At 51.9% G+C, this 14,002-nt stretch overlaps 1 protein-coding gene across 19 annotated transcripts in view; it reads right to left on the reverse strand.

Moving 5' to 3' along the window:
• LOC147029186 (protein FAM200C-like) overlaps positions 1-14,002 on the reverse strand; it is a 297,542-nt gene that overhangs the window by 144,162 nt on the left and 139,378 nt on the right. For 13 of the 19 annotated variants that reach the window (XM_085876323.1, XM_085876319.1, XM_085876320.1 and 10 more), the window contains one exon: positions 13,591-13,725. The exons of the other annotated variants lie outside the window; for them this stretch is intronic. In XM_085876323.1, the coding sequence (XP_085732449.1) occupies positions 13,591-13,725 (135 nt within the window). The remainder of the gene's footprint in view (positions 1-13,590; positions 13,726-14,002) is intronic. 19 annotated transcript variants of the gene reach the window in all.

The following is a 14,002-nucleotide window of genomic DNA, read 5'->3' on the forward strand; positions in this document are numbered from 1 at the left end:
TTCTTTGGGCTCTCCTCGTTCGACTCTCTTCAGCTTCTCCAGCTACTGCAGGCTTCGGGCTCCAGACTTCCACACTGCTCTGACTGACGAACACGGTCCTTTTATCCCCCCGCTGCTTCGCCTTTGACCCCCTCCCTTTGACCTTTCACCTCGCTCCCCATTGGCCCGAGAAAAAGTGGGCGTGAAGGCTTTTTGATCCACAAATTTGCATATATCGATCGTTCTGGAGGCGGGGCCAAATCGCCCCTCGCTCACCGATTGGACGGCAAAAAGTGGGCGTGTGTCGTTTTTTGATCCGTTTTTGAAGCACAAAATCCGTGATTTTGTACACGCTGTTCAACGTGCGCCCTGCACGAGTCCAACACCGGTACCCACAGCGGGGCAAGAACGGTGGCGATGCTACGGTTGCGAGGTGTGACGTGAAGGTCGTGGCGGTTGTGGTGAAGCGGAGTTGTGGTTGGTGGTTGATGTTGTGGTTGTGGTGGTAATCATGGCGGTTGGTCCAAAATAAAGATAGTAAAAGAAAAACGGCTATCCTGAAGAGTCGCAGCTCGCATAAATGACATGTATTCCCACTAGACAACGGGTTTGGGCCTAACTACACATGCACTTACCGAGATACCTCACCTAAGGGACCTGAATGGTGGTTTGCGAATTTGGTAACCACAACACTACCCCCTCCCCTTTTTACAGACTCGTCCCGAGTCGTCAAATTTTCGTGTGCCATCATGTGTAGTTTTCCCCTAGTACATTTTACCTACGGATCCCTGAGTGCGACATTCATGGTATCCGTGTCCCCAAAATAAATAACCTGAGGGCTGCGTAACTATCTAAACAAACTCACTCACACGGACGACTTAAATAAAATTGCCGGCGCTAAGACATACATGCCGGGGGCGCACTCATATTTACAGTACATCTTAACCTTAACTTACAAATTTTACACTAAACCATGGCCCAGGATCATTGAACTCTGCAAAAAGAAAGCAGTTAACAGGGAGCCAGGCTGCTCGCATGCAGTCTCTGGCTCAAAACAATGCAGGTGACAGGGAACGTGGCTGGCTGCTCACACACAGTCCAAGGCCTTCCCTTTTGAACTGAACGCAGTGAACCACAACGGTGCATGGGCTGCACAAACGCAGTCTCCGTGCCAGCTCAAGTGGCACACGCAATGAGCACAACGAATGGATGCATGGACACAAACACGGTGCACGGGCCGCCACTGCAGGCCCGTGTTGTAGCTGCCAACAGGGCAGTTCTTGCAGCTTGCAAACTGTTGCTTTTACGATCCTGGCGCACATGGCAATGAACAAGGGGGGGGCAAAGCAAAAATTGAACGGGGCTGGTGAACATGGGCAGTGGGCATGGCATGGCAAAGGCAGCAGGCAAACACAGCCGGCAGATGAACTGGCCGGCACAGGCCTTGAAGAAAAAACAGGCAGCCGGCAGATGAACTGGCCGGCACAGGCCTTGCAGCACAGCAGCTGCAGACGATCCAGCCGGCACAGACCTTGCAGCAAAATAACAGCTGCCGATGAAGTTGGCCGGCACAGGCCTTGAAGAAAAAACAGCCAGCCGATGAAGCTGGCCAGCTTTTGCCGTTCAGTGGAGGTTGATGGAGGGGGTGCGGTGGTGCTGGCCACTTGGAAGGCGGGCTCGGACCTACCTACCTGTCTCCCTCCCAACCTATCGCCTTTGCCTGTCACTGTACATACCCACTCCCTTAATTTGTCAAACCCCAATTTAGCCCCAACTTATTTTTTTGTTTTTATTTTTACTTCCCCACTATAAATCGTCCCCTAACCCCCTTTATCGTCTTTGTTCGGCTAACCTATCCTGTCACCTAGCCTACTCCCAACCCCTACGTTCCCTTCCCGGAGGGGAATAAGGGAGAGCTAACGTCCTGTGTCGAGGCCCAACTCAAGCCTCAGAATGGCCTCCCCAGAGTTCGGCGATCTAACCCAAAGAGGGTCCAGCGGCCCACAACGAGAGCGAGGGGATGGATGGTGCGGAGGGGTACATCTCCTAATCTACCCTAACCATTTAACTGTTAAACTACCCCGGGGCTTTCAACAAGCGCCTCTCGCTTAAACTATTGGTTCTAACAACCCAGATTCCCGTCGCCTGTGTTGGTGTCCTCACAATTTCGGGCCTTGCCCCCCAATTTTCTCTCCGTGCCCTCACACGGTCTCCTGGCTGGGACACGTGGCTCCCTTTGGCAGGCACGACCCTCTGCCGATTCTCCCGCTATGGCACCCCCGGGCACGACACTGCCCCCGAGCCTACCAGCTCCCTAACACCGGGAGTGCCCCCATGGCACCTCCCCTGAAACGCACACGTGGCAGGCCGGCCTCCGGGCCCCTTTCCGAGGGTCACCCGTGCCCACAACACTGCCCACGCGGCTAATGGCACCCCGGGCCCCCGCACCAAGCAGGCGCACCCGTGCCCACTACTCTATCCCGGCCCCCCATGGGCCCATGGCCTACCGCGGCCGACTAGCCTGGTGCCCGGGGTACCCACTCAGCGATACTCACCTTTCGCAGCCACGCTCCCAAGCCCGTCAACAGGGCTCCTGCACCCCTCCAAATGGGTCTCGAGCCTACTTTCCCACCAACAGCAAAACGACCTCCATTTTTCAATTTGACTAACCCAGCTAACTCACTTTATACTGACCCCGGGGTCCCTTGGGCGGGAGTCACTCCTCCCCCCAATCACTCATCGCACCATGCATTCCCCATTCGCTCCACTCACACAGACCCGCTGGCCTCACTCACTCACCAAGCACATGCTTCCAATTCACTCACCAACAACTCCTCAACACACACACCACTGAACTCTGCCATCCTCCTAACTACATCCCCTAACTAACTCGTGCTCCCACGTCGTCCCTTAAACTACAGCACGTTCCTTTTAACACTACGTAGCTAAGCTACGTCCCCTCTACACATCCACAAGTCTGTCACTGTCTCCAAATAATCCATTAATAAATTTCCCAACCTAAATCTGGCTACAATCCCTCTAACTAATCCATTCCACGGACTCCATGAGGACTTACCCCTGCCCCATGAAGTCGGTCGAACTAAGCTAACCCTTCCCCCTAACTAGTTTCCATCCTGTGCCCAGGTAAGGGGGTCTTCCACCCCTTGCCCAGGAATCCTGTGCACCCGAAAGTGAGGCTTGCTTTTTTTTTTTTTCATGCGCAGCACCTGCGCGGCAACTCAGAGCTCGCGCACTTTACACCTGCCCGTGACGTCATGCAGCTGCACGTGTTCCTGGTCCCTCCTTGGACGGTACCATCCGGCAGAGATACCCCTCCTGCCGGATTCCAACCACACGTGCAGCCATGACGTCACCGTGCGCATAAAAAAAAACACAAGCCCCACGTCACGAGGGGTTCCCCACGCGAACACATGTGCTTTGCCCGTTGGAGCTTAACACACACGATCGCGTGGAGAACCCGTCCGGTCCAAATCCATTTACCTGCCTAAACTTTGTCCGTCCGCGGGATCGGCAAATCCACCGCGTGCGTTTCCGGACCGGGACTTCACTCTCGCAAGCGAGCACGTGGCGGTCTCGTGCGTTGCACAGCACGAACCGCGTGCTCACTGCTGGGTGAACCCGGCACGGTCCCCGAAATAGCTACAGCCGCTACTCGGCTTTCTCTCCTCTGTCGCCTTCGTCGTCGCCATTCAACCCACGCACACCTGCGTGTTACGACGCACACAGTCCACACCATTAAACTCACACCGGGAGACACGGCTGCGTGCTCCCGCATGCCAACCGACATCTCCCTCTCATACCGCTCTCTCACACACACGGTCTCCCTTGCACACAGCGACCTTGCACACGGCCGTTCACTCACGCGTGCGGGGGCACTCACCCGCGGTGCCTCACTCGCACTCCGTGCCTCATCCACACACGCGGGGGCACTCAACCGCGGTGCCTCATCCACACTCCGTGCCTCACCCACACACGCGGGGGCACTCACCCGCGGTGCCTCATCCACACACGCGGGGGCACTCACCCGCGGTGCCTCACTCGCACTCCGTGCCTCATCCACACACGCGGGGGCACTCACCCGCGGTGCCTCACTCGCACTCCGTGCCTCATCCACACACGCGGGGGCACTCACCCGCGGTACCTCACTCATACACACGGCGACACTCACACACGCGGTCTCTTCCATACACGGTGCCTCACCCACACACGCGGGGGCACTAACCCGCGGTGCCTCACTCGCACTCCGTGCCTCATCCACACACGCGGGGGCACTCAACCGCGGTGCCTCATTCACACACACGGCGACACTCACACACGGTGCCTCTTCCACACACGGCGTGCTGGGAAGCACGTACTCCGGCACCATCGCCACCACACCACTCACACACGGGGTCGCTTCCACACACGGGGACGCACTCACACCTTGCACCACACACACAGGGACAACCACACTGGGGATTTGTGTCCCCACAAGGGTCTCCGGGGCCTCTACACCCCCCAAGCTCTCCAAGCACCCGTTCACAGCACAGGTCCCCTCAACCTCGCGAAGCACGACCGAACTCACCTGGTCGTGACTCGCCTCAAGGGGGCATACTCCCTCCCCTCGTTCCTGGAGGAGGCCATCCAGCTGCTCGCACTGGTCCTCCACCCAGTCCGCCAGCTCACCCCCATTATCCTCCACTACCTCCGTGTGTGTGTGTGCGTCACTTACCCCGTCTTCCTCGTGTAGTCTTTCCTCTATTTTTTCTATCTCCCGTGTCTCTCCCAGCTCTTCACCCTTTACCTCCCTTGTCTCAACTATTATTTCCTTTGTCACGGCCTTCATGCCCGCCTGCAGGCATCGGCCCATGTTCTGCGTCTCACCCCGGAACTTTTTCATCTCTTCCCTCATTTGCTGTGTATTCGCATCCATCGTCGTTTTCACTTCATTTGTATTTGTATCCATCTTTTCATCCATTTTTTGTGTATTCGCATCCATCGTCGTTTTCACTTCATTTGTATTTGTATCCATCTTTTCGTTCATGCCTTTCATTTCCGCATTCATTTGTGCCAGCATGGTGAATAGCTGGGCCATGCCGGATGCACTCAGCTGAGCCGTTTCGGCAGGGGTTGGGGAAGGGTTTTGGTGGAGAGGGGGGGGAGGTGTCATACACCGCGGCCGCTGCCGCACCCACCTCGGGCCCTGGGTTCAGTTGGGCGAGTCCGTGTTCCTGCACAATCAACATTTCCTGCTCGGGGATTCCATCCTGAGCCATGGATTCTACACATTCTACATCCATTTCTAATACCCCCGGCTCCCGCTCGCCTTGAGACGCCATCTTGCTTCTCGTGAAGGGTTAATTTGCTCGCTCGTAATTTGGAGGGAATCGGGGGTCGCTTCTCTCACCCCTGGACCGATTCCCGTGAATTTGGTGGAAACAGGAGAGCCTGTTGTCCCGCTCTCCAATACCAGTGCCGCGAGGAGGGCGATGAATTTGTATCGCACGACCTGACACCAGTGTTGCGGTATTCGCGCCCGCCGGCGTGCTGACGGCCACGTAACTCGAATCGCGGCACGTCGCCCACCGGACGGACAATCCAGTCGTGACCCTCTCGGACTAACGCCGGGGAACCAGTCACGGGTGGACCTTCGGTCTCACCGCGATCGAGCCAATCAGCCCCTGCGTGGGATAGGGTTGCTCGCCAAATTCGACCTACCTAAGTACCCACGCGGAGGGTAGACCGGGCGATCGCACCTCGCCGCAGGTCGACCGGACACGGGCCACTTAGCGACCCGTTCCGTACTATCAGAATAACCGAGCGGTGTTATCGTCGACCTCGACGGTTCGATTAATTATCGGGCGTATTCAGCCCACTACCAACCCTTTACGTGAAGCAAGATGGGGATTCAATAGAGGAAAAGACGAAGCGAAGCGGGAGAACAGTTCAACAATAAAGCACATTTATTCGCGGCACACGGGAAGCACACAAATACAATTCCACCAAAAGCACACAAAAAAAAGAAAACACAATTCCATTTACACAAAAAGCAAATATAAAAGTGAAAACACAGTGCAGAGCTAATACCGACTACCGAGCACTGCGGCAACACTTATACAATTCTACTTCACAGACGGCGCCGACAACACATACCCAAAACCAAGGAAAGAAAATACCCTCAAGGATGAGGCGGGCCTGAGGCCGAGACCGGGTCGCGCCTACCCGTCTGGTGATGAGACGCGGAGCGGCGATGGCGCCGCAACCCGCGGGCCTCGTGGACGGTGTCTGGTAGGGGGTGGGAACGGGGCCCCCTTGGTCGCACTATCTCAGCGCGGGGGGAAACAGGAGGGGGTTGCTGATGCTCGGGGTATAGAGGATCTTTATTATCCCTGGTGTGCGTCTCCACCTCGGCCAGGTCGCGCTGCCGGCCTTCCTCGGGCGTGCAGCTCCCGGCACCGTCGCGAGCACCCCTTCGTCTGCCTTCGCCGCTGCCGCCTCTGGACTCTCCACCCTGGACTCTTCTTTGGGCTCTCCTCGTTCGACTCTCTTCGGCTTCTCCAGCTACTGCAGGCTTCGGGCTCCAGACTTCCACACTCTTCTCTCACTGACGAACACGGTCCTTTTATCCCCCCGTAGCTTCGCCTTTGACCCCCTCCCTTTGACCTTTCACCTCGCTCCCCATTGGCCCGAGAAAAAGTGGGCGTGAAGGCTTTTTGATCCACAAATTTGCATATATCGATCGTTCTGGAGCGGGGGGCCAAAATCGCCCTCGCTCACCGATTGGACGGCAAAAAGTGGGCGTGTGTCGTTTTTGATCCGTTTTTGAAGCACAAAATCCGTGATTTTGTACACGCTGTTCAACGTGCGCCCTGCACGAGTCCAACACCGGTACCCACAGCGGGGCAAGAACGGTGGCGATGCTACGGTTGCGAGGTGTGACGTGAAGGTCGTGGCGGTTGTGGTGAAGCGGCGTTGTGGTTGGTGGTTGATGTTGTGGTTGTGGTGGTAATCATGGCGGTTGGTCCAAAATAAAGATAGTAAAAGAAAAACGGCTATCCTGAAGAGTCGCAGCTCGCATAAATGACATGTATTCCCACTAGACAACGGGTTTGGGCCTAACTACACATGCACTTACCGAGATACCTCACCTAAGGGACCTGAATGGTGGTTTGCGAATTTGGTAACCACAACACTATATATATATACAGCCTGGTGTTGGCGCAGTGGTTAGGGCAGCGGCTTGGGATCCAAAAGGTCCTGAGTTCAAGCCCCGTTGGGCCACTGAATTAATACACCAGGGGGTTGACTCAGCCTGTCATCCTTCCGAGGTCGGCGAAATGAGTACCAGTGTACTGGGCCGGAGTATACACCGGTTAGAATAGATGTACCATATCCCTGTGTCGTAAGAGGCGACCAGGGTTGCGTCAGGAAGGGCATCCGGCGTAAAACATGTGCCAAATCATTCTGCGAATCATATGGATGATCCGCTGTGGCGACCCCTAACGGGAGCAGCCGAAAGAAGAAGAAGAAGAAGATATATACATATATACATATATATATATATATACATATATATATATATACATATATACATATATATATATATATACATATATATATATATATATATATATATATATATATATATATATATATATACATATATACATATATATATATACATACATACATATATATACTGAACAAAAATATAAACGCACCAACCTAAATATCTAAGTCAAGATTGCCATTATGGGAAAATGGTCAAACCGATGATATGTTTGAGCAATGGTTCCTTTGTTTTGCTCAAGACAGATGTTCCTATTGAAATTGACCACTCTGAGTGTGTGGACTCACACGTTGAGTAATCCTTCCCATGAGCACCATGGGGCTTGACTGAGTGATGGTCAGTGAGCGTGACCAGGACACAAACACTCCCTATAGCTTGCCCTATAAAAGGCCTCCCCAAAATGTGGACTGGTGCCAAATGTCAACATGCCACAGATGTCACAAATCTTGAGGAAGGCGCCATTGGCATGCTGAATGCTGGGACGTCAGTACGGGCCGTTGCAGCACACTTCAATGTCCACCACTCCACCATTAGCCCCCTGAGAACGCGCCTCAGAGAGACTGGAAGCACCGTGAACCGCCCACGTGCCCGGCGACCACGTCTGACCACCGCCGGTCAGGATCGTCACATGAGGCTGCAACATCTCCGGGATCGACTCCGACCGGCCACGAGGACTGCCGATGAGACTGTCGGGCTGCATAACAGGCGCATTTCAGCCCAGACGGTGCGTAACCGCTTGAGGGAGGCCAACCTCCGAGCCCGCCGACCACACCGGGGACTCGACCTCACTGCAGTCCGGCGTCAGACCCGACTGAACTGGGCCAATGTTCACTTGCGCTGGACCCTCGCACGATGGAGGAGAGTGCTGTTCACCGATGAGTCGCGGTTCCAGCTGTATCGGGCTGATGGCGGACTCCGCGTCTGGCGTCGGGCTGGGGAGCGCTACACTGACGCCAATGTCCTTCGTCGGGTGTCACACGGTGGTGCCAGTGTTATGGTGTGGGCAGGCATATGCCATGGAGAGCGCACTCGGCTTCATTTCATTGAAGGCAACTTGAACGGGCAGCGGTACAGGGACGAGATACTCAGACCCATCGTCGTGCCGTTTGTGCGCCTTCATCATGTGACGTTTCAGCACGACAATGCTCGCCCCCATGTTGCCAGGATCTGCATGGACTTCCTCGGTGAGGAGGACATTGATGTCCTCGACTGGCCTCCATATTCTCCCGACATGTCGCCCTTCGAGCACCTTTGGGACGTTCTTGATCGACGCGTACGACAACGTTACGCAGTCCCAGAGAACGTCCGCCAGCTCCGTGTGGCTCTCCAGGAGGAATGAGAAAACATCCCTCAGGCCACCATCGATAATCTGGTGATGTCCATGCGCCGGAGATGCACCGCTCTGCGCGACGCCAACGGTGGACACACCCGCTACTGACTGTGTGAACTCTGACAGTGACACCTCGGTTGTGTCGGCTGTTGTAGCGCAAAGACTGTCGCCAGAATTCTCAAGGAACTCTTTGAAATTTAATGCTCAATTGTCATGGATTCTATAACCAAATTGTTGTGAAGATTTAGTATTAATGAGTTCGAGGTAAAATAGTAACAATCGCTTGGTGCGTTTATATTTTTGCGCTTGGTGCGTTTATATTTTTGTTCAGTGTATATACATACATATATATATATACATACATACATATATATACATACATACATATACATATATATATATATATATATATATATACATATATATATACATATATATATATATATATATATATATATATATATATATATATACATATACATATACATATATATACATATACACATATACACATATATATATATATATATATATATATATATATATATATATATATATAAATACACACACACACACACACACACACACACACACACACACACACACACACACACACACACACACACACTGTTGTGGAGCCGGGTATCGGTGGCGAGCACGACCGCTAGGGGGAGCAGTAGAGTCGGCTCCACCTTCCACACTGGAATTTAGTTCGTGACCCTCGGATAAGTCCGAAGGTACGGGTCCCTTACAGGACCATGAATCGCCAATAATTTGACCGCGTGGAGGAGGGTAAATTGCCAACTTCAATATATCTCAGTACCAACGCGGCAAAGCTTACTGGGGAATTCACACCCTCGGCAGGCCTAGAGCAGAACGAGCCGTTACCGTGCTAGAACAGTGTGTAACCCGAGCGGCCGTCGTTCCAAATGTACAACTCGGGCAACGGCCTTCCCAATCCCCAATATGCAACGTGGCAAACCAATGGCAGAAATAACAAAGAACGAGCTGGTACATTTGACAAGAGGGGAATTTATTAACAATAATAATTGGGGAGGGGAACACAGAGCAGAGTTATCACGAATAAGAAATGTAATGTACAATGAGCAAAAGAAAGCACTTCATCAATCCTACTTGAAGACGGGCCCACACACAGACACACACCCAAAGAAATGGACTCCGTCGGGTATTTATTGAAGGCTTCCAGATTGAGGAAAGGTGAGCTAGAGACCAGAACCTGTGCTTGGACCTGTCCACCTTGTGTGGTCTTCGACGATCCGGCTCGGCGGGACTCAAACCCAAAACACGATGCCGCTCCAAGCACCAGGTACCGCGCTCTCCAACCGGCCATGCACCAATCAACCAAGACCAAGGAGAGATCAGAGACGATGATGACTCAGGACCAGACGAACCAGCCAGCCCCAAGACCCGTGACCCCCAAGTGACCAATGCTCCCAGCCTGGCGTTCATTTTATTCCTTTTTCCTCCGGGGTGAGAAAATCGCCATCCGAGGCGATCTTCACCCTCATTGGCCGGGGTGTCATGGGAAAGTCGCTCTCTGTGGCAATCTCAACCCCATTGGCCGGGGTGTCGTGGGAAAGGCACTCTCCGTGATCTCAACCCCATTGGCCGGGGTGTCGTGGGAAAAATCGCTCTCCGAGGCAATCTCGACCCCATTGGCCAGGGTGTCATGGGAAAGTCGCTCTCTGTGGCAATCTCAACCCCATTGGCAGGGGTGTCGTGGGAAAATCGCCCTTTGTGGCGTGATTGGACAAGGGGGCACACCCCTGCCTTCCTGGATGGAGTCTCGACCTGAGGCGATGGAAATCTACGCCCACGTATGTGGTCGAACGCACGTGGGCAATGGCGTCAGTGTGCGAAGTGAAGTGAAGGAGATTTGTTGTAAAAAACTAACTATAAACAAACTTCACAGCGTACACATGTAATTCCCATTACACAGGTAGGGGGCCCTAACTATAAACACATACTTATTGAAATAACTAAGCTACGGGGACGGCTGTCTGTCTGTGTGCACAACGCTTCCAAATTCGTAATACTACCCCATCCCCTTTTTACCGACTCGTCCCGAGTCGTAAAATTTTAGTGTGGCATGCAGCATCTGTAAGTTCTCCCAGAGTACGATTTACCTGCGGATCCCTGAGTGCGACACTTGTATACATGTCCCAAAAATAAATAACCTAGTGCGCTGCGTAACTAACAGACGTAACTAGTGTGCTGCATAACTAACAGACGTAACTAACAGACGTAACTAACAGACTCACATGGACAACTTAAATAAATTGCCGGCGCGAACACAAACAACAGGTGGGTTGCAAAATGTTTACAATTTTACCTTATCTATTTACACTAGCCATGGCCCAGGACCTGTGATCTGTGGGGAAAAAGGCACAGCAAAGTCAACAGTTTTGTGTGGGAGAGTGCTCAGCAGCTGGAAGGTCAGATGTCTTCAGGGCCTGCTCAAAAGGTCCCTCTTTTTGTTTCACTGAAACTTCTCTTCCTTTTCTTTCCATACGTCAGCTGCTGGAGGCAACTCACCCGAACACGGCAGGCCATGCGCCGTCCCACAGGCCATTTGAAGTGGCCTTTATTCAAGAAGGAGGTAGCCGGGCTGCACACTGCAGTCTCTGGCACATGGGAACTGAATGGAGAATGGATAAACAAATGATGCACGGGCTGCGCAATGCAGTCCTCGTGGTGCGGCTGCCTGCAGGGCAGTCTTTGCAAACACATTGGGTTGGTCCAGGCGCACATGGTGGAGATGGTTGCACAGGGGCAAATGCAAACAAGGGCAAGCAGGCATGGGGTCAAGACAAAGGCAGGCAAGTGAAGGCATGGCAAATGCGGACCCGTAAATGCAGCACAACAGGCCGGCATATGAAGATGGCCGGCCTCTGGTATGGTCCATGAGGTTCTGTGGAGGGAGTGCAGTGGTGCCGGCCACTCCGAAGGTGGGCACGGACCTACCCTACCGTCTCCCCCCAACCTATCGCCTTTGCCTGTCTTTGTCCATACCCACTCCCTCAGCTTGAAACAAGAAAACAAATTTAGACCCCTCTTTACTTTAATTCATTAATTAATTTTTTTCTTTATAATTACGTGTCCCTAACCCTTCTATTGTCCTTGTCCGGCTAACCTATCCTGTCCGTCTACTCCCAACCCCTAAGCTCCTTCCTGAGGGGAATAAGGGAGAGACCAGTGTCCTGCCTCGAGGCCCAACAAAGCCTCAGAATAGCCTCCACAGAGTTCAGCAATCTTCCCAAAGTGAGTCAAGCGGCCTCCAGAGAGCGAAGGGATGGATGGTGTGAAGGGGTATATTTCCTATCTCTGCTAGCATTTATTACACTTTAAACTATCCCCAGGGCTTTTCAAAACACCTGTCACTTTAAACTATCGGTTCTAACAACCATGATTCTCGTCGCCTGTGTTGGTGTCCATTATCAATTTGGGCCTTGCCCACAAATTTTCACTCGGCCCTTGCACAATTTCATGGCTGGGCAGCATGGCTCACTTGGCAGGGATTTCCCTCCTGCCAGACTCGAACTACAGCACCCCCGGGCCCTGAGGCTATCTCCGAGCCTACCTGCTCCCTCTGAACGCAGGGGGTTGCCCTTCCTGGCATTGCCCCCCCTTCCATGCCCACATGGCATTTTGGTGCTCCGGTTCCCTTTCCGAGGGTCGCTCGTGCCTAGTACACTATCCCGGTCCCTTGGACCCTTGGCCGACTCTGGCCGACTAGTCCGGTGCCCGGGGTGCCCTCTACTCGATACTCACCTTTCAACAGCCATGCTCCAGCCAGTCAACGGAGTCCTGCACCCTTCAAAAAGGTTACGCGCCTTCTTCCCACACCAACAACAAAGCGACCTCCTTTTGGTAAATTTAACTAACATTACACTGACCCCAGGGTCACTTGGGTGAGATTCACTCCTCCCCCCCCCCCACTCATTAATTCGCACCATGCATTCCACATTGACTCCACTCACACACTCACACTCGGGCCCACAGACCCACACTCATTCATTAATGCATCTTTCTTTCACTTTTATTTTCACACCAACACTCTACCGATGTTCCCCTATCTCGTGCTCCCCCGTCGTCCCTTACATTAATGCACGTTCCATTTAATATACCCACCCAGCTCATCATATAATGAAACTAGGAAACTGCAAAAACAAGACAATGTTAAAATGTTGAAGTGTGCTGAACTAGAGCTCCAACAACACAATCATCTTCAACTAGATCATGCAATTTTGTGCTCGTGTTTCTTGTTGTTCTTTAGCAAGTAATTCTGCATGGAAATCATGACTGCGTGCTGTATAAAAAGACACATCCGAACTTATTTCATGTTCACAAAAGGTTGGGATGAAAAGGAACAATGACAAAAATATATTTGAGGGAATGGGAAAATGGGGATGTGGTTTGGTGGATTGGGGGGGGGGGGAAGATATTTGGTGGGGGAGGGAGTGGCAGGATGAAAGAGAAAGAGAGGAGGCTGTATGAGGAATCATTACTGGAATGCAAATCAACCTTTACAACAAAGAGTAACACACTTTGCAATTGGAATCAAAATGGAATTGTTTTCCCCACAAACTGGGAACAAATTTCCCAACACCATAAATTATGTGATGGACAGAAGAAGAATCAAATGACAATTTTCTAAGCATAACACAGCACTCTGTTAAGTTCCACAAACCTGGATCAACACGAGAAGCACTGCTGGATTCTTTTGTGGATACATCATCTGACTCTTCAATCTGAACAGATGACTTCCAAAGGTTTTGAGGAATATCCATTTGGAAATCATTTCCCTCTTCCAGATCACCTTCACCTGCACACAAATCAACATTTAACCCAACACTGCAGTAAGAAGGTAGACATGTAAACTGTAGTTATAGAAGTTTACTTTACAACTCAGACCTTTATTTAGGTTTAAATCAAAATATTAGATTTTAAAAGATTCCTTTTCAAAGAAAGACGAAATTGTGAGGAAAACAATTTTTTTTCACATTTTGTGAGTTTTATCCACCAGAATGTGGGGAGTTTGTATTTCAAAGAAAAATGAAAAAAGACAAAAACATCAGATTGTTCAATCCAAGATTTCCAAG

The sequence above is a fragment of the Eptatretus burgeri genome, chromosome 4 (genome assembly GCF_056783735.1).
Source record: "Eptatretus burgeri isolate ZD-2024b chromosome 4, Ebu_testis_v1, whole genome shotgun sequence".
In the NCBI taxonomy this organism is placed as follows: Eukaryota; Metazoa; Chordata; class Myxini; order Myxiniformes; family Myxinidae; genus Eptatretus; species Eptatretus burgeri.